This window comes from Schistocerca cancellata, chromosome 2 (genome assembly GCF_023864275.1).
Source record: "Schistocerca cancellata isolate TAMUIC-IGC-003103 chromosome 2, iqSchCanc2.1, whole genome shotgun sequence".
Lineage (NCBI taxonomy): Eukaryota > Metazoa > Arthropoda > Insecta > Orthoptera > Acrididae > Schistocerca > Schistocerca cancellata.
This window is the reverse complement of record NC_064627.1, coordinates 828061780-828089325: the sequence shown is the minus strand read 5'-3', so window position 1 is coordinate 828089325 and position 27546 is coordinate 828061780. Positions and strand designations below refer to the sequence as shown.

General features: G+C 42.7%; 1 protein-coding gene across 1 annotated transcript in view; it reads left to right on the top strand.

The window, feature by feature from the left end:
• LOC126159031 (uncharacterized) overlaps nucleotides 1-25113 on the top strand; it is a 35677-nt gene extending 10564 nt beyond the window's left edge. Inside the window, exons 2-4 of the mRNA XM_049916486.1 lie at nucleotides 148-734; nucleotides 9991-10230; nucleotides 24769-25113. Coding sequence (XP_049772443.1) covers nucleotides 148-734; nucleotides 9991-10230; nucleotides 24769-24901 — 960 coding nt within the window. The 3' untranslated portion in view covers nucleotides 24902-25113. The remainder of the gene's footprint in view (nucleotides 1-147; nucleotides 735-9990; nucleotides 10231-24768) is intronic.
• The last annotated feature ends 2433 nt before the right edge of the window (nucleotides 25114-27546 follow it).

Sequence of the window (27546 nt, the reverse complement as noted above, 5' to 3'; positions counted from 1 at the left end):
ACATTCCTAATAACCTTCAAATAAATATTTTTGGAAACATGCTTATACTCGGATTTCCAATAATTTGGAATGGAAATGACCCCAAGCTGTCCGAATAAGTGAGCTGCTGACAGTGATTGGTAATTCTTGTTTGTGTCGCGTGCGCAGGTGACGTTAGCGTGCCTGCACGCCAGCGCGGCACAGGACCCCCTGTTCGTGCTGCGCCGCGCCCCGGCCGCCTCCACCGATCCGCCGGCCAGGGGCAGGGCCCGCGTGCTGGTCTCCAAGAACGCCAGGGGCCCCGCGGCCGCCCCCAGCGCCGGGTCTCCGCTTCCGCCGCCGCCCCCACCGCCTCCGCTGGTAACCCTGCCCGACCAGCCGGCAGAGCCCGCGCACGTTCCGCACCGCTTCGCAGTGCAGCAGAGGGCGCCCACCTCGACGTCGGCGCCACCGCGCACGCCCCCGTCGCCGCCCCCACCGCCCCCGAGGCTCAGACTGCCGGAGCAGCCGGAGGAGGCGACGCCCGTGCTGCAGCGCTTCGGGCACCAGTCCAGGGGGCAGCCCTCCACCCCCGCGACGACGGCGGCGCCGCTGCCGCCTCCGCCACCCCCGCCGGCACTCCTCCCGCAGCCGGCAGAGGTCGTCCTGCCCGCGGCCCCGCCCCACCGCTTCTCGCAAGAGCGCTCGACCCCTAAGCCGCTGCCAGCACCCATCGTGCTGCCTCAGCAGCCCGTTAGAAAGATCACACCTGACGTGTGAGTATGCTACCGAGCCATGACTTTTGTAAAAAATAAATGATGACTAACTGAAACCATCAGCTGCCGACAGGTGTTGGTATACCTCGATGTGGACAGCTGAAAATGTGTGCCCCGACCGGGACTCGAACCCGGGATCTCCTGCTTACATGGCAGACGCTCTATCCATCAGTCGCGCTATTCATATGTGTCCTCGGTGGCTCAGATGGATAGAGCGTCTTCCATGTAAGCAGGAGATCCCGGGTTCGAGTCCCGGTCGGGGCACACATTTTCAGCTGTCCACATCGAGGTACATCAACACCTGTCGGCAGCTGATGGTTTCAGTTAGTCATCATTTATTCCAGGGAAAGGCTGAACGGTCATCTACAGTATCTATTCTTTCGAGAACAGTTACTGCCTTCATATATATTTTGTAAAAAAGTTTCCGGACAAAACACAGCGTATTTATAAATTAGTTATACAAAAGAAACCTTTAATTGGCGAGCGAGATGGCGCAGTGGTTAGCACACTGGACCCGCATTCGGGAAGACGAGGGTCCAAACCCGATTTACGTCTTTCGTGATTTCCCTAAATCGCTTCTGGAAAGTGCCGGGGTGGTTCCTTTGAAAGGGCACACCCGCCTTCCTTCTCCATTCTTCCCTAATGGGATGGTTCCTTCGAAAGGGCACGGCCGCCTTTCTTCACCATTCTTTCCTAATCCGATGGGACGGATGACCTCGCTGTTTGGTGCCCTCCCCCGAATCAGCCAACCAACCAACCTAATCATTAATTGCGAAAAAGGTAAATAACTTACGGAAATGTCGACGGGACGAGGTTCTCCTCACTCGGCTTCGGATAGGCCATAGCCCTATGACGCATGGCTTCCTGCTCCAGCGAGAGGACCCTCCAATGTGTGGTGCTTGTGGCGTCCAGGTCACTGTGCTCCACGTTTTATTGGATTGCGTTTTATTTTCTGACCAGCGGGCCGCGGCTGACTTGCCCGCGGACCTGCCATCTCTTTTAGGCAACACTCGGACGAATGTGGTTAAAGTTTTAAAGTTCTGTGCCATGTCAAATATTTTTACAAAGATTTTAGGGAGAGGATCTTAATTTGCTCACTGTGTGACAAGCTCGCCCATACTTTATGTAAGTGGCCAGCCAATGACAATTTCCTGTGGCATTCTTGTTGCTACGTTTTCGCTTTCCTTACGCTTTACTTTCTTATGTAGCATTTTCCTTCTTTTCCCGCTTTCTTTCCGTATGTGCTTCAGTTTTATTAGGTCTGTCCACATTCGTTCCTTTTGATGTGTGCCAGAGCGCTGATGACCTCGACGTTGAGCGCCCATAAGCCCCAACACACACACACTTGATACAGCATTGAATGCAGTATAGCTTCAAGTTTGACGCTGAACAGCCAAAGAAACTGGAACACCTGCCTAAATATCGTGTAGGGCCGCCGCGAGCACGCAGGAGTGCCGCAACACGACGTGACGTGGACTCAACTAGTGTCTGAAGTAGTGCTGGAGCGAACTGACACCATGAATCCTGCAGGGCTGGCCATAAATCCGTAAGAGTACGAGGGGGTGAAGATCTCTTCTGAACAGTACGTTTCAAGGCATCCCATATACGGTCAATAATGGTCATGTCCTGGGGAGTTTGGTGGCTTGCGGAAGTGTTTAAACTCAGAAGAGTGTCCCTGGAGTCACTCTGTAGCAATTCTGGACGTGTCAGGTGCCGCATTCCCCTGCTGGAATTCCCCAAATCCGTCGGAATGCACAATGAACATGAATGGTCGCAGGTGATCAAACAGGATGCTTACGTACGTGTCACCTGCCAGAATCGTATCTAGACGTATCAGGGGTCTCATATCACTCCTATTGCACACTCCCCACACCATTACAGAGCTTCCACCAGCTTGAACATTGCCCTGCTGACATGCAGGATCCACAGATTCATGAAGTTGTTTCCATACCCGTACACGTCCATCCGCTCGATACAATTTGAAACGAGACTCGTCCGACCTGGCAACATATTTCCAGTCATCATCGCTGTTGATCGGCCCAGGCGAGACGTAAAGTTTTGTGCCGTGCAGTTATCAAGGGTACACGAGTGGGCATTCGGCTCCGAAAGCCCATATCTATATTGATTCGTTGAATGATTCGCACGCTGAGACCTGTTGAAGGCCCAGCATTGAAATCTGCAACAATTTGCGGGAGGGTTGCACTTCTGTCACGCTGAACGATTCTCTTCAGTGGTCGTTGGTGCCATTCTTACAGGATCTTTTCCCGGCCGCGGCGATGTCGGAGATTTGATGTTTCACCGGATTCGTGATATTCACGGTACATTCGTGAAATGGTCGTACGGGAAAATCCCCACTTCATCGCTACCTCGGAGATGCTGTGTCCCATCGCTCGTGCGCCGACTAAACCACCACGTTCAAATTTTGATAACCTGCCATTTTAGCAGTAGTAACCGATGTAACAACTGTGCCAGGCACTTGTCCTTTATAGGGGTTGCCGACCGCAGCGCCGTATTCTGCCTATTTACGTATCTCTGTATTTGAATACGCTTGCCTATACCAGCTTTTTTTGGCGCTTCAATGTATGTACCAATGTTCATCGTGGCTACCTTTTGTAACACGGCATCTGTAATTAATTTCCTGCCAAATCCTATGAAGCAAGTCTTGATGTATGGTGGCAACTGATTGTGTCATCCGTTGTTGCAGCTCGTCGACGTTTCCTGGAAGCGGAGGAACGAACACTCTGTCTTTAATGTAACTCCATACACAGAAGTCCATTGGTGTGAAATCAGGTGATCGTTGTGATCAGGATATTGATCCACCACGTCCATTCCAAGTCGGTACGTTGCTACGAAGATAAGAGAGAACTTCACGATGATAATGTGGTGGCGCGCCATCTTGCTGGAAAATAAATTCTGTACTCGTATCCTGTCGTAACTGAGGCATTAGATAATGCTCAGGCGTGTGTAGGTACAATATGCCTGTTACAGTTAACACGGCAAAAAAGAAATGACCGTAAATCTTGTTACGGCTTACAGCGAAAAAAACGTTTAACTTAGTCAAGTCCTGTACATGTTCGATTACGTGACGTGGTTTCTGCTCACCCCATATCCGAACACTATGCCGATTCACTTTACCGCAGGGATGGAAGGTTGCTTTGTCACTGAAAACAATTTTATTAATAAAATTATCGTCAGTCTACATTTTTTTAAAAATTTATACACAAAACTCAGCTCGTTTTTCTTTGGCACTTTCACTTAAAGCTTGCAACGGTTCTAGTTTGTAGGGTTTGAATGACAGACATTTCCGTAATACCCTCCCCACTGTAATACTACTCATATTCTTTTCTAAGCCGGCACGTCTTGTTGATTTACCTATACTGCGAAAGTAAGACTGTGGAACTTGTTTAGTTGCTGAGTCAGAGACTGCTGGCCGACCCTGACCCGGCGTCCTGTGTGATACACAGCCAATTTCGTTGAAACGGTTGTACCAATTAAGAACAGTTTGTCTTTAAGGTGGTGGCTTGCGATATTTAGTCCTAAATTGTCTCTGAACTGCGGTAGCCGTTTTGGATTCATGAAACCGTAGACAACACTGCGCCCCCTCCGCGCCGTTACACGACTCCTTGATGACTTTTGTAATAACTCATTAGCTCATACAACCTTGCGGGAACTTCGGAGAATACCAGGGTTAACCGGAAATAAAACTTGAACATATACTACATCCCGTGCTGTATGAAACACATCTGTAAGTTGAAACTTCCTGGCAGATTAAAACTGTATGCCGGACCGAGACTCGAACTCGGGACCTTTGCCTTTTGCGGGCAAGTGCTCTATCAACTGAGCTAACCAAGCACGACTCGCGCCCCGTCCTCACAGCTTTATTTCTGCGGTCCGGCACACAGTTTTAATCTGCCAGGAAGTTTCATATCAGCGCACACTCCGCTGCAGAGTGAAAATCTCATTCTGGAAACATCTGTAAGTTATTTACCTTTTCTCAATTAAAGGCTATTTTTGTATAGCTAATTTATGAAGACCCTGTGGTCGTGACGTCCTTGAAAGAGCACATTGGGCGCCTTGCAGCGCTTGTAGATGGTGTGGGACTGGTTCCAGACCGTTATGTGGTCATCCATAGCTGATATAAGTTGCTGTGTTCACCAAACACACGTGGCACCCAACATAAAGTTGGCCAGAAGAGAGTCCCTGTCACAGAAACCAGCTGCTGTATTCAGGGGGCTTGCTAAGCACCCATCAACTAATCAGCTCCATCACAGGGCAAACTAGACATGAACCGAAATTTAGGGAAACAAAAATTAAGATACATTAACAATAATTTCTTAACAAAAATTTTCATAATATACTCCAGCTGAGAACACTTCCTGTCGGAGCACAAAAAGGGCGAATGTGTTTCTCTTTAAAAAGCTCTGACATAAAAGTGGGGAACCAGCTGCCTCAGTGTTCATTTCATCTTCCTCGCCAAAAATTTTGGCATCCGAACATATTCACGCTCTTTTAACACAGAACATTCAAAGTCATTTTCATACAGTCTCTTTTTGTAGTGAAGCCTTCATTTTCAGCATCTCCCTCCCACTGTCTCATTTTTCTCCCATTGACACTTTCTCCTGTTTGTCTCTCCCTCCGTCACTGCCTTCATTCTTTTCTCTCACACTAGCTCACCACTGTCAACTTCTCTGTCACTTTCACTGACTCTCTGTCAACTGCCATTGTCTTTGTCCCGTTCTTTTTCTCTCCCACTGTCACTCTCTCTTTCTTTCTCGTTTGCAGTCTGTTGTCTTTCTCTTCAACCACCATTATCTCCTCTCCATGCATGTCCTCGGTTTCCTCGGGGTTTTGACCTCTAGACTGGGAAACTTTAATATTTGGGTACAGGGAGTTGGGGAAAATGGGCAAATTTTTTCGTGCTGCAGTCCGCCAGTCCTCTCTTTTGCTCACGCTGCTTCTGTCTCCATCCAACTCTCTTTCTCTTTTACCGCCACTGCGTCTTACTGACCATCAGTGTCTCCACTGCCACTTTCTCTTTCTCTCCATTAACATCTCCTCTCTCTTTCTCTCCCACTGGCACTGTCACCTCTCTCTTCCATATCACTATCTCTCTGCTACTCTCTGTCAGCACAAAGATGTACGAATATATTCGAATGCTAAAATTTTCTTTTCTGTCAGATTTGTTTAAAAGAGAAACATATTAGCCTTTTTTGTGCTCCGGCAGGAACATTTTCCGCTGGTTCCCTTTTTTCCCTGCTACAGCAGGGTGTACTGCTTATATAAACCTAATCTATAGGTCAGTAAAGTTTTGATAGTTTATTTACGAGTATATACTTCAACACATTTACATCCTTAGAAACAAGTGAAAAACATCTAAGTACACATAATATAAGGTTAACACAAATCTGTGTGCCTTACATCTTTTCTGGATTCTTCGCCTGTCGATCGCGATTCGTCGAAAACGCCCGGCTTATGGTCTGCATCTTAAAGGAGTAAAAATGTTATTAGAAATATTTAGTTAATCTGCACCTCAGTTTTATATAATTTTTGACTGCCATTTTAAGTTCTTTTCAGACATGTTAAGACACTTTTAGCCCACTTTTGTCACTGCAGTCTCACTTTGGGCATATTTGTATAGGTGTGAAGTTCCCATTACACAGAGACAGCGAATTATTAATTTTATTGGTGAGAAAATCCTGCCTAAAAACATAGTTTGATTAACTCAGAACCCTTGAGATGATCCTAGACCCCTTGCCTTGTGTTCATCACCTCAGTTAATATTACATTTACGCCTCAGAGTGGATATTACGTACGTGCGTAAGCACGGTAACTTTGAACCTCTGGATCCCGGTTAAAGGATAATAATATCGAGAAAAGTTTCAAGGTTCCCCGAGAATATCGTCTTACAAACATAAGGTAAAAATTCCGACAACGATTTGTCATGAATAGAAATTACAGAAGTGGCCATCCCCACAATTAGTACTTTTGGTATGCAAAAACAATGGTTTTTGTGTTTATCTTGCCAACAGATACAGATATTCGAATATGAGAGAATGGTGTAATTAGGTGAATGTCTAAATGAAATACAGCTAAAACTTGAGTCATGTGCTATGGTTACTTATTAAGATAATTGTAGCCCTCGCCGGAAAAACGAATGAAAACTGGTTTTAGTGATTATCCCCATAATTACGGTACATTTGAAACTCTGGATCTGGGTGACGGATAATGGTACTTAAAAAAGTTTCGAATTTTCAGAGGATATCATATTAAGAGCATATGGTAAAATTTTGACCATCTGCGATGAGTAGAAATTGAAGCAGCTACTAATCGTGCCCAAAAATCGTGGTTTTTCGGGGTTTTCTGAGGAACTGCCCATAAACGAAGGTGCATTTATGAACCACCTAAGGAAGACCCTAGAACACACTTAATTCTAAAGAATGAATCGATTTGCTCAATTTTCCTGTTCTGGAGGAAGTGCGTAATGTTTAAATGTTTATCCTGTACTGAAGAATAGCTACACTATGCCTGTTCTTCTGACAGGTGTATAAATGGTCGGTAGGCCAAGGGCTATCCAAGGTACTACACTCCTTATCTCTGTGATCAATAGAACCCGACATATTACCCCACTGAAAGTCGCGCTTTCGCGCCCGGCTGTTTGGAACATTCTGATACCGTGCAGTGTTGCACGCGGAACGATGACTGAAGCTCTAATCCGGAACCCGGTACCAGTTGCACAGCAGTAACACCTGGAATTCAGTTTTCAATATTAAGCGTAGTTATTGAGCGAGTTTAAAATGCTGTCACAATATGCAGTTTGACACAATAAGCCAAGTATTATAATTGAAAACGTGTGTTGCTCTTGACGGAGCGTAACTGGTGGCGAGCAAATACACAGACTTAATTCATCCAGTATTTGAGAATGAAAGCACTTAGCGACTTCCAGCAAAGATTAAAATAATTACAAACCGTTACGAAACATTTTCCCGCTGACATCCCCCACAAAACGATGAAGGAAAAAAGCTTATCGCTTACTAAAATTTCGCTATCCGTGCATTAAACCTCCAGAATCCACCGTGACGTATTAATGTATAACTTCTTTACCACTAATTCTATTTGCAGCACTTTTTCGCTACGGTATCTGTATGTATGACTCAATGTGCATGTAAAATTATATTACTGTACGATACATAATTCAGGAGAATGACGTCATAAATATTGTGATACATGAAAAACTAGCTTTTGCTAGGGAAATAACCCAGTTTATATTCATCCAATGTTTCGTGACGAGAGCAGGTAGCAACTTTCAACAACCTTTAAGCATAATTTCAAACCTTTCCTTTTCTTGTTTACATGTTTAAAGGCAAACAACACATTAACTCATTTGTAAGGTAATCAGACGTTTGAAGATATTTTGTACGAGGGAATTTGACTCTACAAAGCTGGCATGGGCAACCTTCGTTGACCCGCCGCTCCGGCATGATTCATATAATTAATTAAGCTCGCGGGCCGCCACGTCACCTGACGTAATAGCAGTGTTCCTAACGCATAAAGTCAAAACTATAGCGTCTATGACGTTAATGGTTACTCTTTATAGCGTAACGCTCCGATATGAATGCCTTCCTTTTCCCAACACGCCATTACAACAAATTATGCAGGAAGACACGTGTTTTGGAGAGTACGTTCATTCTGTGTTCACCCAGTCTTGAGATCTTTGCATTTATTTATGGGTACTTCCTGTCAAATTTTGTTCCTGGGGCATCGGACTCAGCTGTTCAGTTACACTAATGGCCATTAAAATTGCTGCATCACGAAGATGACGTGCTACAGACGCGAAATTTAACCGACAGGAAGAAGATGTTGTGATATGCAAATGATTCACACAAGGTTGGCGCCGGTGGCGACACCTACAACGTGCTGACATGAGGAAAGTTTCCAACCGATTTCTCATACACAAACAGCAGTTGACCGGCGTTGCCTGGTGAATCGCTGTTGTGATGCCTCGTGTAAGGAGGAAAAATGCCTACTATCACGCTTCCGACTTTGATAAAGGTCGGATTATAGCCTGTCGCGATTGCGGTTTATCATATCGCGTTGGTCGAGATCGAATGACTGTTAGCAGAATATGGAATCGGTGGGTTCAGGAGGGTAATAGGAACGCCGTGCTGGATCCCAACGGCCTGTTATCACTAGCAGTCGAGATGACAGGCATCTTATCCGCATGGCAAGGATCGTGCAGCCACGTCTCGATCGCTGAGTCAACAGATGGGGGCGTTTGCAAGACAACAACCATCTGCACGAACAGTTCGACGACGTTTGCAGCAGCATGGACTATGAGCTCGGAGACCATGGCTGCAGTTACTCTTGACGCTGCATCACAGACAGGAGCACCTGCGATGGTGTACTCAACGACGAACCTGGGTGCACGAATGGCAAAACGTCGTTTTTTCGGATGAATCCAGGTTCTGTTTACAGCATCATGATGGTCGCATCCGTGTTTGCCGACATCGCGGTGAACGCACATTGGAAGAGTGTATTCGTCATCGCCATACTGGCGTATCACCCGGCGTGGTGGTATGGGGTGCCATTGGTTACACGTTTCGATCACCCCTTCTTCGCATTCACGGCACTTTGAACAGTGGACGTTACATTTCAGATGTGTTACGACCCGTGGCTCTACCCTTCATTCGATCCCTGCGAAACCCTACATTTCAGCAGGATACTGCACGACCGCATGCTGCAGGTCCTGTACGAGCTTTTCTGGATACAGAAAATGTTCGACTGCTGCCCTTGTCAGCACATTCTCCAGATTTCTCACCAATTGAAAACGTCTGGTCAATGGTGGCCGAGCAACTGGCTCATCACAATACGCCAGTCACTACTCTCGATGAACTGTTGTATCGTGTTGAAGCTACATGGGCAGCTGTACCTGTACACGCCATCCAAGCTCTGTTTGACTCGATGCCCAGGCGTATCAAGGCCGTTATTACGGCCAGAGGTGGTTGTTCTGGGTACTGATTTCTCAGGATCTATGCACCCAAATTGCGTGAAAATGTAATCACATGTCAGTTCTAGTATAATATATTTGTCCAGTGAATACCCGTTTATCATCTGCATTTTTCTTGGTGTAGCAATTTTAATGGCCAGTAGTGTACATAAGACCGCAATTTGAGAATCCTGCCGCCTATTGGACAAATTTCTGCCGACACCTGTTATTATAGATGCAGTTGTTAAAGTAGCTGGTGTGTGTGTCTGGCAGGGTGATCCGCAGCGGCGACACCAAGGCGGACGCGGCGCTGGAAGAGGAGCGCCGCCGGCAGGCAGAGTCTGCCCGCTACTCGTTCGGCTCGAGCCTGCAGGACTCCATCAACGACAACACGCAGTCGCGCCAGGAGACGAGGGAGGGCCTCAAGACCGTCGGCCAGTACTCATACAGCGACGGCTTCCTCCGCCGCACCGTCCACTACGAGGCCGACGACAAGGGCTACCGCGTCACTCAGTAAGTCACTCTGGCTAAGATATCTCTCGGAAAGTACCATACAAACCACCGTCTGCCGGCCGCGGTGGTCTCGCGGTTCTAGGCGCTCGGTCCGGAACCGCGCGACTGCTACGGTCGCGTGTCCGCCGCTCGTGGTCTCGCGGTAGCGTTCTCGCTTCCCGAGCACGGGGTCCCGGGTTCGATTCCCGGCGGGGTCAGGGATTTTCACCTGCCTCGAGATGACTGGGTGTTTGTGTTGTCCTCATCATTTCATCATCATCCAGGAAAGTGGCGAAATTGGACTGAGCAAAGATTGGGTAATTGTACGGGCGCTGATAACCACGCAGTTGAGCGCCCCACAAACCAAACATCATCATCATCATCATTGCTACGGTCGCAGGTTCGAATCCTGCCTCGGGCATGGATGTGTGTGATGTCCTTAGGTTAGTTAGGTTTAAGTAGTTCTAAGTTCTAGGGGACTGATGACCACAGATGTTAAGTCCCGTAGTGCTCAGAGCCATTTCATTTTCAAACCACCGTCTGTCCACTGTTTCAGTGTGCGTGACTTGACTTAGGCGTTACCTGTTGACAGATTAAGATTTGGTTTTGTTATTAATCATCCAACTGGTCTGGTACAGGCCGCCACAACATCCTCTGCCGTGACAAAGTCTACGCCTAGAACAGTGGCGAGAGTTGGCACTTGGCGCTTTGAAGCTGGTTTCCTCCAATCAGAGCACTCAGCGTCACACCCGAACTGTTCGCTGTTTCCAAACTGCTACAACAACTGGTCATTTCACTTCCTATTCCTTGTCCGATTTTCTTCTTTGGTGTATTTGGATCCCGAATGCTAGGTCTGCTCCTTTTATTTCGTATCTCATTACACATGATAACCACACCAAAAGCAACAGACACAACGATGCTAACCAGATACGTACGTTTCATATACAGCACTAACCACTCCCAAACAAGACGCAAGTCACTTCTTATAATCACAGATATTGATCGACAATAGATATGCTTCGCACAACATTGCGTGAAGACAAATTTTTTTAGGCTGCAAATTCTGCGTTGCTACTGGAACACCAGAGTCATATTTTTAACAACCACACAAACTCTAGTGGCGTAGTGCAGCGGTTAGCATCACAACCTCACATGCAGAAGGTCGTAGCTTCGAATCGCATCTGACACAGCGAAGTTCTTTTATTTGTAAATCTAATTAAAAGACTATTATTTTATTCAATTAATTTGTTTAAACGTAATTTTCTTTTATTTTTAATACTTTACCCCAACATTTTCATCATCGTACTCACTTTTTTATTTGCTCTCATTTTTCTTCCTATCATTCTTTTTTTCGTTTGAAATCTGCGTGTGTGACCTATAATCTGCAACGAAGTGCCAACCAGGACTACTCATCGGTTGGTAACGCGGCAGCTCGTGTTGCCAGCGTGAGGATAGTTTGATGTAATCAATGATAGCAAGAAATTGCAGTCTGCTTTTAGCGCTGAAACTGAAATTTTTCTGTCTTGAGTTTGCCCGTAGAGGTTAGCCTTAATATCCGTGAACAAAGCGATCGTGATTTTAGTTCTGCCCCACATTGTGGACTGCCGTTTTCTCAGATACATAGCACTCCGCGATGCTGTGGTTAGGTTAGGACAGGAGTTTGAATTGAGGGTTGCAAAACGCGTCGTCTGCCTCATTTCAGTCATTGATCACTTTAAATCAACTGTCGGCAGAGCATTTCGCATTTCAGTCATACATCCCAGCAGCCACTTCCAACATAGCTCCGCATTATACATTAACAGCATTTGTTACCTAATGTGTTGTGTGTCACCTATAAGCGAGAGGTAGGCGGCAGTCAATATGGCAACACTGTAGCGGCAAATGACAGACGTCAACTTCCAAGCAATTTTAATCGGACTGTAATTACCATTTCCTCACCCGCAACGGCACATTGTGAACGTGGAGAGGGAGAACTGTGGGCGTGCCGCGTTTAAATGGCAGTGCAGTCGCACTGCATACGACCTGGTTCTATATTTCGCATTTCTCAACAACACAGATCACAAATAAACCAAATTGCCACTTTTATTGAATTATGTTTGGCTCGTTGAAAGCATAAAATAATTTTTATCTGGTATAGATACGGACGGACAGACAGACAGTCACTACGTTTACATGCGACACATCTTCCAAAAGACGGAAACCAAATTTCAGAAACCTTCTTTCGCTGTCGTGTTTATACGTTAAGGTCTGAATCGGATTTTCTAGCCCATTTAAATTTGGCTTCTGGAAAACAGCTGATACAGTTTCTGATTAGTCAACACAATCATTATTTCTCTTTACTTAAATATTACATATAGCTTCGTGCTCAGTCTAATATTTCTGCTTCTCCTTCACAGCGCAATAAGTCCATATTAACAATATTCTGAAAATGAGAGGTAGCCTGACAATCCAAGCACGTTTTAAAACCGGTTGCGTTTACATGGGAGCGAAAATCGATTGCGGAACTGTAAATCCGACAACTAGAAGAATAGATTTTGAAGTGTTTACATGACCACCCAGAAGCGGTATTGGGAAATCGGTTTACGAATTCCGGTTTTGGGAGCCCCATTTAAACGGAGTGAACGTCACTGATTTTCGCTCTCAGGTTGCTACGTAATTGAGAATTACTTTGTTTCATAATCGAAAAAAGGTCTTTCACACTGTTTTGTTCATCGAAATAGTGAAGCAATTTTGCAACTTTATTATGCAGACGTGGGGAAAGATTTAACGTAAAAGCATTTGTCTTTACACTCGTAATTACATTGCAGATCAATCAGTTACTCTGCACATTCACAGCTGCGCTTTCAACAGAAACGGCAAAAGCTCTCGGAAACAGCCCGAAAATATATGTAAGACTGATAAGTGTCCACAAAACGTTCGGAAAACTATTCATGTAATTCTTTCAAACCACAATGAATTCTGCAAATATCGTATTTTCTTTAACGCCAATAAGCTTAGGGAAGTGGACTGAGATTGTCAGAATGGCTGGTTCAAATGGCTCTGAGCACTATGCGACTTAACTACTGAGGTCATCATTCGCCTATAACTTAAAACTAATTAAACCTAGCTAACCTAAGGACATCACACACATCCATGCCCGAGGCAGGATTCGAACCTGCGACCGTAGCGGTCGCTCGGCTCCAGACTGTAGCGCCTAGAGCGGCGCGGCCACTCCGGCCGGCAGTTTGTCAGAATCTGTCCCCAGTAAACGCAATTTTCTTTCTAAATGCACCCCATCAAATAAGAAATACGTAGTTTATCACCTTGCAGTCAAGTCTGCCTAAAATGCGAGGTCTTCAATTCATTCCGGATGTTTTAATCTTCGTTCCTGCGTTCCTTTTTCATTCTGTAGTTCATAGATTCAACAATCGTTCCAGGCAAGCCCCTTGACTTAACCAACGTACAGGATTATTACAAATGATTGAAGCGATTTCACAGCTCTACAATAACTTTATTATTTGAGATATTTTCACAATGCTTTGCACAGACATACAAAAACTCAAAAAGTTTTTTTAGGCATTCACAAATGTTCGATATGTGCCCCTTTAGTGATTCGGCTGACATCAAGCCGATAAAGTTCCTCCCACACTCGGCGCAGCATGTCCCCATCAATGAGTTCGAAAGCATCGTTGATGCGAGATCGCAGTTCTGGCACGTTTCTTGGTAGAGGAAGTTTAAACACTGAATCTTTCACATAACCCCACAGAAAGAAATCGCATGGGGTTAAATCGGGAGAGCGTGGAGGCCATGACATGAATTGCTGATCATGATCTCCACCACGACCGATCCATTAGTTTTCCAATCTCCTGTTTAAGAAATGCCGAACATCATGGTGGAAGTGCGGTGGAGCACCATCCTGTTGAAAGATGAAGTCGGCGCTGTCGGTCTCCAGTTGTGGCATGAGCCAATTTTCCAGCATGTCCAGACACACGTGTCCTGTAACGTTTTTTTCGCAGAAGAAAAAGGGGCCGTAAACTTTAAACTGTGAGATTGCACAAAACACGTTAACTTTTGGTGAATTGCGAATTTGCTGCACGAATGCGTGAGGATTCTCTACCGTCCAGATTCGCACATTGTGTCTGTTCACTTCACCATTAAGAAAAAATGTTGCTTCATCACTGAAAACAAGTTTTGCACTGATTGCATCCTCTTCCATGAGCTGTTGCAACCGCGCCGAAAATTCAAAGCGTTTGACTTTGTCATCGGGTGTCAGGCCTTGTAGCAATTGTAAACGGTAAGGCTTCTGCTTTAGCCTTTTCCGTAAGATTTTCCAAACCGTCGGCTGTGGTACGTTTAGCTCCCTGCTTGCTTTATTCGTCGACTTCCGCGGGCTACGCGTGAAACTTGCCCGCACGCGTTCAACCGTTTCTTCGCTCACTGCAGGCCGACCCGTTGATTTCCCCTTACAGAGGCATCCAGAAGCCTTAAACTGCGCATACCATCGCCGAATGGAGTTATCAGTTGGTGGATCTTTGTTGAACTTCGTCCTGAAGTGTCGTTGCACTGTTATGACTGACTGATGTGAGTGCATTTCAAGCACGACATACGCTTTCTCGGCTCCTGTCGCCATTTTGTCTCACTGCGCTCTCGAGTGCTCTGGCGGCAGAAACCTGAAGTGCGGCTTCAGCCGAACAAAACTTTATGAGTTTTTCTACGTATCTGTAGTGTGTCATGACCATATGTCAATGAATGGAGCTACAGTGAATTTATGAAATCGCTTCAATCATTTGTAATAGCCCTGTAGTTTGCAGTAATACTTAAAGTCTGCATATTCTTCGTTCAGTTTCACCGAAAACTGTTGCAACTGACAATGGAAAAATGTGTGCGATTTAAGAAATTTTACTATCCATACCACCAATTTCTTCACGTGCTCCATGCCAGAAAATTTAGCACAAGATATAGAGAACAATGAATCCCGTTTGTCGATCACTGTACTTTTTTTTTGCTCTTTCATTGTCAGCTAAATTTTTAAATTCTTTCTGCATACTATTGTAATGTTGCTTCATAGCAAATCACAGTAATTTTCGATTATGCGACCTCGTAATAGATGTTGAGAATTCTTGTCCCTTTCTTCTGCCATTAGCACCAGCCGTTTTAAACGTAGTGCACACATTATTCTGGAACGCATATTCCCAGGTGGGACTGTTGCCTGTCTCACAAACTGTATAGAGGTGCAGATTTAACATAACCGGAAAACATAAATTATGCATTCCAGAGTAATGTGCATACCACGATTTAACCTATAATCCTACAATCAATCATTAAATCTTTTTACCAGCTGATGGTTAGTCGCTAGGTGACTCGAAACTGATCATGGCATAATACAAACTGAAGCGTAAGAAAAGGCGACTGGTTGCAGTTATTTCTGAAAACCTTTGTATCAGACAAGTGAAAAACGCTCACACCACAAGGAGAACGTAATAATTACAGTTATGAAGAAGATGTGTGCTGGTGCGTGAATATTAAAGAACCACTAGTTTAATATGTCATGGTTTCAAAATACTGACACGAATTAATTACAGAATAATGGAAAAAGTGGTATAAACTGGCCTCAGTAAGATCAGTTTGGGTTCCGAAGAAATGTATGGAACACGCAAAGCAATTCTGACCCTACTTATCTTAGAAGATAGATTGCAGGAAAGCCTACATATATAGCATTTGTAGACGTAGAGAAAGTTTTGGCAGTGATGACTGGTAAACACTCTTTCAAATTCTGTAGGTAGCAGTGGTAAAATGTAGGGAGCAAAAAGTTATCGCAACTTGTACAGAAACCAGACTGTGGCTATAAGATACGAAGGACATGAAAGGGAAGCAGTAGTTGAGAAGGGACTGAGGGTTGAAGGATGTGTCCGATATTATGCAGTACTTGCAATGAAGGAGCTGTGAAGAAAATCAAAAAAATTAGGAAGCGGAATTAAAGGTCAGATAGAAAAAATAAACTTTGAGGTTTGTCGATGACATTGTAGTTCTGTCAAAGACAACAAAATACCTGGATTATCAGCAGAATATGTTGTGCAGTGTCTTGAAAAGAGGTTATAAGACAAATTAAAAAGTTAAACAATGGTAATGGACTGTAGTCAAATTAAATCAAGTGATTCGAGGGAATTAGAATACCAGATGAGACACTAAAAAAAAAAAAACCACTGTAAAACAACGCACCATGAAGGAATTATCTGAATGGGATGGAAATCGGTAGGTGTGACATATGTGTACAGACAGATAAATGATTAAAATGTCAGACAAACTGAATGATTTATTCATGAGAAAGAGTTTCACAAATTGAGCAAGTCAAGAATGTGGTGCAAGCAGTTATTCGGCTTGGCATTGACTAATAGAGTTGTTGGATGTCCTGCCAAGGGATATGGTGCCTAATTGTGTCCAAATGGCGCGTTAAATTGTCAAAATCCCGACCTAGTTGGACCGTCCTGCCCATAACGCTCCAAACGTTCTCAGTCGGGAAGAGATCCGGTGACCTTGCCAGCCAAAGTAGGGTTTGTCAAGCACGAGGACAAGCAGTAGAAACACTCGCCGTGTGCGGGCGGACATATCTTGCTAAAATGTAAATCCAGTATGGCTTGCCATTAAGTGCAAGAAAATGGAGAATGTGTCAACGTACCGCTTTACTGTAAGTGTGCCGCAAATGACAACCAAAGGGGTCCTACTATGAAAAGAAATGGCACCCAAGACCATCACTCCTCGTTGTCGGGCCGTATGGCGCCCGACAGTGAAGTTGGTATCTCACCGCTGTCAGGACGTCTCCAGACCCGTCTTTGTTGGTCATTGGGGTACCGTTCGAAGTGAGACTCATCACTGAAGACAGTTCTACTCCAGTCAATGAGATTTCAGGCTGAATCTTGGGTCATACATAAGAAGATGTGCTGCAGTTTTATAAAGAAGATAACTGAAAGAAATACGCAATGAGACAAACGGAAATTACACTTTTATTCAAAGACCGTAAATACGAGGCGTGTTTTGTAAGTAAGTACCGTTTTGCCACACCGCGGCCGCAGCGTTGCCGTCGGCGTTCTGCGCATGCGCACTGGGTACCTACATCTGCTGTCTACGCACCAAAGACCTTGTAAAAAATAACTAGACTCACTTATGGCGCTGCAGTCGCGGGATAATTTGAACCTTCGGCTGGACGCCATTATAGTGGTTGTAGGCTGATGTGTTGTGTAATATTGTTGTTTATGAAGACCCTGATTCAACGTTGTATATTTGTTGGGGCGTACATACAGTATTTGTTACTCGTAATTCTACTGTCTGTACGTTCCAATCAAAAGAAGTACAATGGTGAAGAGTTGTGCAGCGATTAATTGTACAAATAAATTCGAGAAAGCAACGAATATTACATTTCACAGGTATGTGGATATTTTAAGTTGTTTTGTATGTCAGTGCACTTGCTTAATAAATGTTTTTGTAACACGGTATTAGCATAATGTCTGTGCATCTATTTGCAGGTTTCCTTTCTCAAAACCACAGCTGTTACAAAAATGGTTACACGCTGTCTGGAGGCAAGATTTCCGACCGACAGAATAACTTTTTATATGTTCTGATCATTTTGAAGAAAGTTGGCTGATCGGCAGTGTTTTTATGGTCTAGGTTAGGTTGAAACTTGATAATTTGGTCGTGAGTTGCCAAAGCACTATGCCATATATAACGCAATTTCTCGTCATAAAATCTAAAGCAAGTTAGAGTCAGAAAATATCTATTAATATAGTGGGCAAATCTTCGAGTATTTTGGTGCTTTTTGCGCACATCTATCGTAAATGAACTACGAAAAATGCTAGGGGTCCAGTACAGCAACAGCAGATTCCATGTAGTATGTAAGATAAATTCATAAACAGTGACTAGTTGCTGTTTGTTCATAAATTAAAAAGTATATTGTAGTAACGTATTTAAATGAGGCATTATGTTTGTGACCTAACTCAAGGGAAGGCATTTTATAACCAAAAGCGATGTATAAACATTCGAACTCCGTGCGTCAGTTTACCACTCTAATGGCCACCGCCCAGCTATTCAATTTGTCCGCTCTTCACAGTCGACCACTCATGCGGTTGTGGTGGCCTGCTACGCACTGACGCCATTACAGTCTGATTCTTCTTGTTTACGTCGTGTACTGAGTGTTTAAGATGCCTCCGATAATCGTGAGTCCCGCCTACTGTGAAGTACGGGCTGTTATAAGATTTCTTACTGCTAAAGGCCTAAAAGCGATCGATATTCATCGTGAGATCTGTGCAGTTTATGGAGAAAACATTATGAGTGATGGAATGGTAAGAAAGTGGGTGAGAGCATTTATAGATGGCCGCACAAATGTGCATGATGAACAAAGGAGTGGGTGTCCTTCGGTCGTTAATGAAAGTTTGGTGCAGGAAGTGGACAATAAGGTGAGGGAAAACAGACGCTTTACGATTTCCTCCTTACGAGATGACTTTTCTAATGTTTCTCGTAGTGTTTTGTATGGCATTGTGACCGGGCATTTGAATTACCGAAAATTGTGCGCACATTGGCTACCGAAAATGTTGATGGATGTGCACAAAACCAAACGTTTTGAAAGTGCGTTGACTGTCCTTGAGCCGTACCACAACGACGGTGATGATTTCGTAAGCCAAATTGTTACAGGCGATGAAACATGGCTGGCCTACGTCACACCAGAATCAAAGCAACAGTCCAGATTCAACCAGAAAAGTGAAGTTTAAGCAAACAATTTCTGTCCGGAAAATCATGTGCACAGTTTTTTGGGACAGAAAAGGAGTACTGCTTGTGGAATTTGTGCCTCATAATGAGACAATCTATGCAGCAGCTTACTGTATGACATTGCACAATCTGCGCCATTCAATTCAGAACAAAAGATGTGGCAAGTTAAGTAAGGGCATCATTTTGCTGCAAGACAATGCCCGTCCGCATGTGGCGAATCAGACCAAAGATCTCATCACATATTTTCGATGGGAAACTCTAAAACATCCTCCATACAGCCCCGATCTTGCGCCCAGTGACTACCATCTGTTCCTTCACTTGAAGAAACACCTGGGCAGTCAGCGTCTTCAAGATGAGAACGAAGTCAAAACAGTGGTGATGCAGTGGTTAAAAAGTCAGGTAGCAGACTTCTATGAGGAGGGTATTCAGAAACTGGTACAACGTTATGACAAGTGCCTCAATATTGACGAAAATTATTTAGAAAAGTAGATTAAGGTACAGGCTTTCATGTAAAAATATAATTATCGATATATCTTAGCACTTCTTTTTTTAATTCAAAATGGTACTTACTTAAAAAACACGCCTCCTACACGAAGTCACCATGATCTGTGATGGTTCCCTGGACATTACATGCTTCTTAATCACTACGGTCAGCAGCACATGTTCTGCAACGTGCTCCCATCTTGGCCATAAGATTGGAAATGAGTTCTTGTGGTACGGAGTTCAAGTCTTTCACCAGCATAGTTGACAGCTTCTGGATGGTCATTGGTACATGTGGACGTGCTGCAGTATGTCTTCTCAATGTATCCCACAAGTGCTCAATAGGATTTACGTCTGGGGAATGGGCAGGCCAGTCCATTTGCCAAATATCCTCTTGTTCGAAGAATAACTCCACCTGTGCAATTTGATGCAGTTGCGGATTGTCGCCCATAAACATGAACTTAGGGATGAGTGCTCCCCTGAAAAGATGCATATGGGGGGAAAAGTACAGTATCACAATAACGTTGACCAGTGAATAAACCGTGTTTACGGATTTGCAGGCCAGTATGCCGCAACAACATTATTCCTCTTCACATCACAACACCTGGACTACCAAAACGATCATGTAAGAGGGTGGCTTGAAAAGTTCTCAGTGCGGAATAGGAAAAAAGTACTTACATTACTGAAACTCCCTTTATTTTTCAATGTAGTCTCCTTGTAGATTAATGCACTTGGTCCAACGATGTTCCAGTGCCTTGATCCCATCTCGAAAATGAGTTTCCTCTAGGCCTGCAAGATAGTTAACTGCATCAGTTCTTCGTTTGAAGTGAATCTTCGTCCACCAAGAAAAATTTTCATTTTCGGGAAGAGATGGAAGTCTTATGGAGCCATATCACGTGAATAAGGCGGGTGTGGCAACAATTCGTACCTTAGTTCTTGTAATTTTGCCAAGGCGACGGCACATGTGTGCGGGCGCGTGTCAAGAGTCGCGGCGCCCATTTTGCAGATAATTTTTTCATTTCTAATTCTTCAGTTAAAATGTGATATACCCTTGTAGATGACATCAGGCAAGGGGGAGCAATTTCATGCACTTTCAATCGGCGATCCTCCATGACCATTTCGTGCAGTTTTGCGATGATTTCTGGAGTAGAGACACATGTTAGCCGACCACTGCGCTATCTAAGCTCTTCCGACCAAATTTAAATTCATTTGTCCACTTGGCAACAGTTGAATATAAAGGAGCAGAGTCTCCCAGTGTATTCTGGCCTTTTTTTTTTTTTTTTACGAAGTACTTAATCACTGCTCGAATCTCGATTTTTTCCATCTTCGAAAATCACTACCGGCACGCTGGAACAACAGAGCCACGTCACAGCCAAAGCTCTCTTCCAAGATCACTGACGTGGCACGTGTTTACAGGCAACAGTTCAATGAATATCATGTGAACAACTCTTTGCGCTAGCGCTGTCTTCTCGTGGTGATTCCAATAACTTTTCAAACCACCCTCATACGATATGATTTTGTATGTTTCCTCAAAGAGCATGAGACAGAAACATATTATCCACCCAGGAACATTGTCGAACACGATCGTTTTGAATGTTGAGCTTCATGGCTTTTTTAATCTGAACAGTTCTCTCTTGGTCTTGCATCCTTATTGTTCCATCTTGGTTCTCATACATACTGCATGTTACTCCTCTTTCCCTATATCTTATATATATTTTTCTGATAATTTCAAACAACTTGACTATTTTATATCGACAACCATTTTTTCTATTTTATTTATTTATTTGGTCTGTTGATTACATATTATACAGCCAGTGTACAAGTAATATAGGACAAATCAATTGATGCAATTACAGTAGTACATTAACATTTACACATCACATTGCACAGACATTGGTTTATTTTACAAGGACAATTACTTGCATGCAGTATTAAAGCCTGCATTATGCCAAAAACAGCTTAAGTGATTGTTTAAAATAGTAGAATAAGTGACAGTGCATATTTTTATCTTTAAGGGAGTGCTTTTCTTAGGCAGTTTCCCCCACTCTTGTACATCATAACTCTAAGTATTCATTCATTTTATAGAAAGTTTGTTCGACAAGGAAAAATTTTACTTTCCTTTTGAAAACCTTTACATTGTTTATTTCCTTTTTATATTGATGGGGAGCTTATTGAAGACCTTTATACCTGACTCAGTAACTCCCCTATGTACTTTAGTGAGAGTTGCAGAGCCTTGATGAACATTTTTCACCTGCCTTGTGTCATGGTTGTGGATGTCACAATTTTTCTGAAACAGTTCCCTGTTGTTGCCTACAAATAACATCAGTAAGTATATATACTGACCTTTGACGGTAAGTATCCTGAGAGATTTGAAGAGACCTCTGCAAGATGTCCCATTAGGGACCCCACATATTAGTGCTCCGACAAATCTTATGGAAATGTCTTGATACTTTTTAAAATCTTGTCTTATGATACAAAACTGTTTGTGATAATTTCAGTGCCTCAAGGGAACTTTCAGAAAAGGGTGAGTACTGTGAGACCTCCTGTCATGATGGCTCACTTTACAATGCCTCACGTTCAGTCAGTGATGTTTACTGTGTAGATATATATCTTCAAGGCTTTTAGTGAGAGTTTCTGAAATGCTCATTCCCAAGCACTGGTTCATAACAACCTGCACTTATTCAAAGTCACTTATGTCAGTGAATTTCACCAGTTGTGGCCTGTATCGTCACTAGAATGAGTCCCTATTTATCCCCTACTCCACTCATATACCTTCCTTACTGCAGCTTGTGCCAGGTGGCATTCAGTCTTGCAGTGGACAGTGGTCATAATGTTTTGGCTCATCAGTGTATGCTAATGTACTGTAAACAAGTAAAGTACTGCATTGCATTCTCACAGGTCAGATGGGTGAAATAGAGACAGCAATTTACTTTACCAGTTTCTGCATTTAAAACCACCTTACTAAACTCATTATGTCTAATGCTAAGGAGCAAGCCATATTTACATAAATCGTGTGTCAAATTGTGCATTTGGTGTTTTCCTTTTGACATATCCAGTTCTGTTAGTAGAATAGTAGTAAGCATTCTACCTTAGTACCATGTTAGTTTGATATTTACTAATTGTTTATTTTAATTGGCATTAACTCAAGCCCCAATTAATAATATAGAATCCCAAATACACAACTTCTGTGGATATACTTAGCTTGTAGTCGGGTGGCAGGTCCACAGCTTCATATACATTGTAAAGCAATCTTTAAGTTTTATAAATGAGAAACAAAAACTTCACCATGCAGACAACAGTTCAGTGCACTGAATGACTGATTTGCTGCTTCAGTGAGTCAGTGTTGCCACCTTCACCCTAGCCAAAAACAATGCAGTGCCATCTCAAAGATACACACATCTGCCATCTGATAAAGCTCTACCAGACTAACTGTAACTACAACAACCACCCTTGCAAATGTCACACCCAGAAAAGCCCTCCCCCCCCCCCCCCCCTTTTCATGTGAGGCTGCTGCTTTTATGCTAGGGACTAGCGGCATCTTTCCTATGACTTCAGACAAGCCAGACATAAGAATATGACATGTCTAATGATTCAAATAATTAAGTATTGTGTAAATTGAAGTTATGCTGATGGCTACTAATACAAACATTGGAAATCCCTCACACACTGCTGGTTCTGGTTGCATGCAAAATGTGTTTATAATGTTTATTAAAGAGCTCGGTTAGGACTGAACCATCTAACAATAAGAAGCCTAACAATACAATAGACAGACACATTCACATACCTCAGTGTCAACATCAACCAACAAAACCTTATAGAACAAGAGATCATAACGAGAGTTCGAGCTGGGTGAAGATGTCTAGGAACCATACATAACATCGTAAGATCTAAGTTACTATCCAGGCAGGAAAAACAAGAATGTATCAGATAATAATTAAACCAATAGTGTGCTGTGTATCCTGACAAAAAAAAGTGAGTGTGAAAACTAAAAGACTCGAGTGGTATGGACATGTGAGGAGTTAGAAGAGGTTCTGATTGAAGAGTGGCATAACATTCCACTGGAGACTATGCAGTCATTATATACCAGTTTTCCAAGCAGTACCACACCTCTACTACAGGCAAATGGGGTCCAATCCCTTATTTATAAACCATTCCCAAGTAATTACAATGTTCACATTATTTTGCCTATCCCTGTACATCAAACAATTTCTCAGAGGATTAATGAAATTATAATTGGATTTTGCCTATGCGAAGTATAATGAAAGTTACTGACATGTCTTTACTGATGTTTAAAATAACTAAAAGTAATTAAAACTTCATCTTTTAAGTGAAATTATTTGTCAGAAGTGAAGTATTTGGACCTTCTGTTTCAATTGAAATACATCAATTGCTTCAAAGGGTTTTCTAAAAAAAACTTTCAACATTAAGATCAGTGGTGTCCTCTTGCATCATTAGTGATAATTTCTGAAAGAGAGTCCAAATACAAAAACTTTAATCAGACAAGGAAAGCTGATAAAGTAAATGGAGCAAAAAGATGAATGTGGAAAAGGACGAATAATTTCAAACCATTTTATGTAGTGACCAAGAGTGTTTGGTATGCTTCATCAGACCTAACTTTTTCTACAAAGAATTTAGTGTATGATGAACAAAGCAGTTGTTACCTGAAGTAGTGTATTTCATATGAATTGATTGGTCACAATCAACCTCAGATTCATGAAAAGTGTGGTGAGTTAAAGAGAATTATATCACAGGTCATACAGTTACAAATAACAATTACTGGGATCCTGCATACAGTATAAGTCGAAGACATCAATATGCATTTTTATATTTTTGTTCTTGTAGTACAGAAACTGACTCTAGATATCATTCAAAATAACACATATTTGGTACCAAGTACAATACCTGGTAGTTAATATTGCAGATATAAAAATATATTGTGCAGCATGAAGAACCATGCAGAAGATTCTTATTTCTTCTAAGTACAAACCTGAATCTTCCTCTGGCATATCTTAGTCTCCTTACATGGATTTATAACTCTTCTTTTGTCATCATAGACTGATAAATTGTTTACGAAGAAAGTTTGGTTAATGGTTAATTTTCGCAAAGGATGTTAGCAGTGGTGGGATTTTCATCACCAAATGACCAAGTCCTGCCACATACATACAATTCTGGATCACATAAATGTGGCTTTATAAAGATGATGAAATATTATTCCTTAACAAAATGTCCAATGGCACAAATGCTTCACTAACAAAAGAAGTTAAATGTCAAATACTTGTCATGTAGCGCTTTGCCGAAAATTTATTGCCTACAGTGATGTAACCTTTATGTGGGTTTTTCCAGTGAGGAGACAGAGACAATTGGCAGTGGCCCACAGGTGAACCCTAATGGTCATGCTGAGGTGGAGAGCAATGTGGGTGGTTTCCACAACAAGTACGCCATCACCATTGAAGATTTAGCTGAGAAGGAATCCTGAACATGCTCTTAAGTGTTATGAGTGTCTTCTGTCCATCTTCAGTGGGCATTCACTAGGTTCCAAATAATGTAAATTATTTTTATGCTGTGACTCAAGTACATTTACTACATATTTAATCAAATGTTGGTAACTGTGAACTATATATAAGCATAAATTAGTATTTCACAAGCAGTAAAGGAAATATATCAGTGGATATATTGTTTTTAAATGTGATTGGCTGCAACTTCAATTATCTTAAAACGAGAATTTTAAGAAAATGTTGTATTATTATGTAATATGCTAACATAATAACTAATGTAATGCAGAAATAGATACAGTTACAAAAACACCTGTGAAAAATAAATACAACCTACAAAAGTTGTACACAATATATGTTGGATCTGATATTAAATGTATAGTGTTGATTCCATTAATAAAATGGAAATGTGTGCTATATGTTCCCTTATTTCACTCATATGGTTCTTCAGAGCAAACTGCTAGATACATGGAGAATTCAGTAATTAACTTTGGGAACAATGCACATACCTCTTCTTGCTATCACAGTAGGGCGTCTGTGTTATTTTATTATTGCCTGAATCCAACATACAGATTATGTGCCAGAGAAAATAGGTGCCAATAAATTAGAATTTGACATCTTGTGGCATCAATAGGTCACATCAACCACTTAAAGCATGAAGTTTGAACTCTAACTGCTCTGACGAGCTGTCATGTTAATGTTACAGTCAGCCTTTGTACCTTGTACAGTGTACACATGTATCTTTCTTTGTGCTGAAATATATGTATGTATAAAGATTTATGGGAACAGTTTGTTGCATATACAGTTATCCATATTCCTGTTTCTCATCTATGGCATTGTCCTTAAAAATGAGAAAGTAATTCACTTGAAAACAGGTGAAGAGGGGTGGGGTAGGGATACGGGGTATTGACAGTGATATTCTCAAAGAAACTATCCCAGTATTTGTGTTAAATGATTTAGAGAAACCATGGGAAATCCCTGTCTGATTCAATGCCAACTACAGATTAATGAAGAAAGATGTAAAGTTGTGCACTTCACAAACTGTAGTAGTATGTGACCTAATGACTAATGCAACACAGATGGAGTGTGTCAAGTCATACAAATACTTTGGAGCAACAGTGCAAGAATATGCAGGTTCTGTTGTGAGTAAAACAAATGACATGGTTTAACTGATTGGTATGACACTGGAAAACTATAGTCTGCTTATGAAAGATATTGCTTGCAAAATGTAACTTATACTTACAAGAGATTGAATAAATTTTGAAATTTGCCATTACCACAATTTCCAAGTAGTTCACAAGTCTCAGATTTCACCATTCTTCTTCTACATATTTATAGCAACCCTTTGTTTGAAACGTATGAAGGGTGTTCAATAAGTAATGCAACACTCTCTTTGTTGGTCAATTTCAGTTGAAGAAATGCAGAACTTGTTGTGAAACATCATGAAACTATAGGGGCTGCAATGGGAATATTTCATTAAGTTCCGATAGTGGTGCTACACATAGCCTTCAAAATGGTGTCTGTAGCAGAGGTGCATTCCAAGCAGAGAGTTATCAATGAGTTTCTTTTGGCAGAAAAACAGAACATCACAGATATTCACAGGCGCTTGCAGAATGTCTACAGAGACCTGGCAGTGAACAAAAGTGCAATGAGTCATTGGGCAAGGTGTTTGTATCATTGCAATAAGAGCACACAAACCTGTCCAGTCTCCCACGTATTGGCCAGCCACACACACCTGTGACTTCTGCAATGTTGGACCGTGTGGACACACTCATTTGAGGTGATCGACGGATCACAATAAAACACCTCAGTGCACAATTGGATGTCTCTGTTGGTACTCATCCACCAGTTGGGGTACTCAAAGATGTGTGCCGACTGGGCTCCTCACCGCCTAACAGAAGATCATACAGAGCAATGAAGGACCATCTGTGTGGAATTGCTTGTACATTATGAGGCTGATCATAACAATCTTTTGTTGAACATCATCACAGGTGACGAAACATAGCTTCATTACTTTGAACTGGAAACACAACAGTGATCTGTACAGTGGTGCCACACCATCTCTCCTCCCAAGAAAAAGTTCAAAGCTGCACTCTCAGCCAGTAAATTCATGGCGATGGTCTTCTGGGATTCTTATGAGGTTATTCTGTGTGATGCCCTTCCTCATGGTGCAATGATCAACTCTGAAATGTATTGTGCTACCCCCAGGAAAATTGAAGAAATGACTTCAGTGCCACAAAAATGCGAACAAAGTACTTCTCCATGACAACACAAGGCCTCATACAGGTCTGCACAACTGAGAGAAGCTCACAAAACTTCACTGGACTGTTCTTCCTCTTACATCATACATCCTGGAAATCGCACCTTCCAACTTCCATTTGTTTGGCCTAATGAAGGATGCACTCTGCAGGAAGCAGTACGTGGATGATAGGCAGTTATTGATGCAGCAAGACATTGGCTCCAGTCTCAACCAGTAGAGTGATACCATGTGGGCATACAGGCCTTTCAGTAAGGTGGCATATAGTCATTGCATTGAATGGAGATTATGATGAAAAATAGGGATTTTGTTACCAAATGAGTGGGGAACAATATGGTATATTGGAATGCTAAAAAAACCAACCTGTTTTCA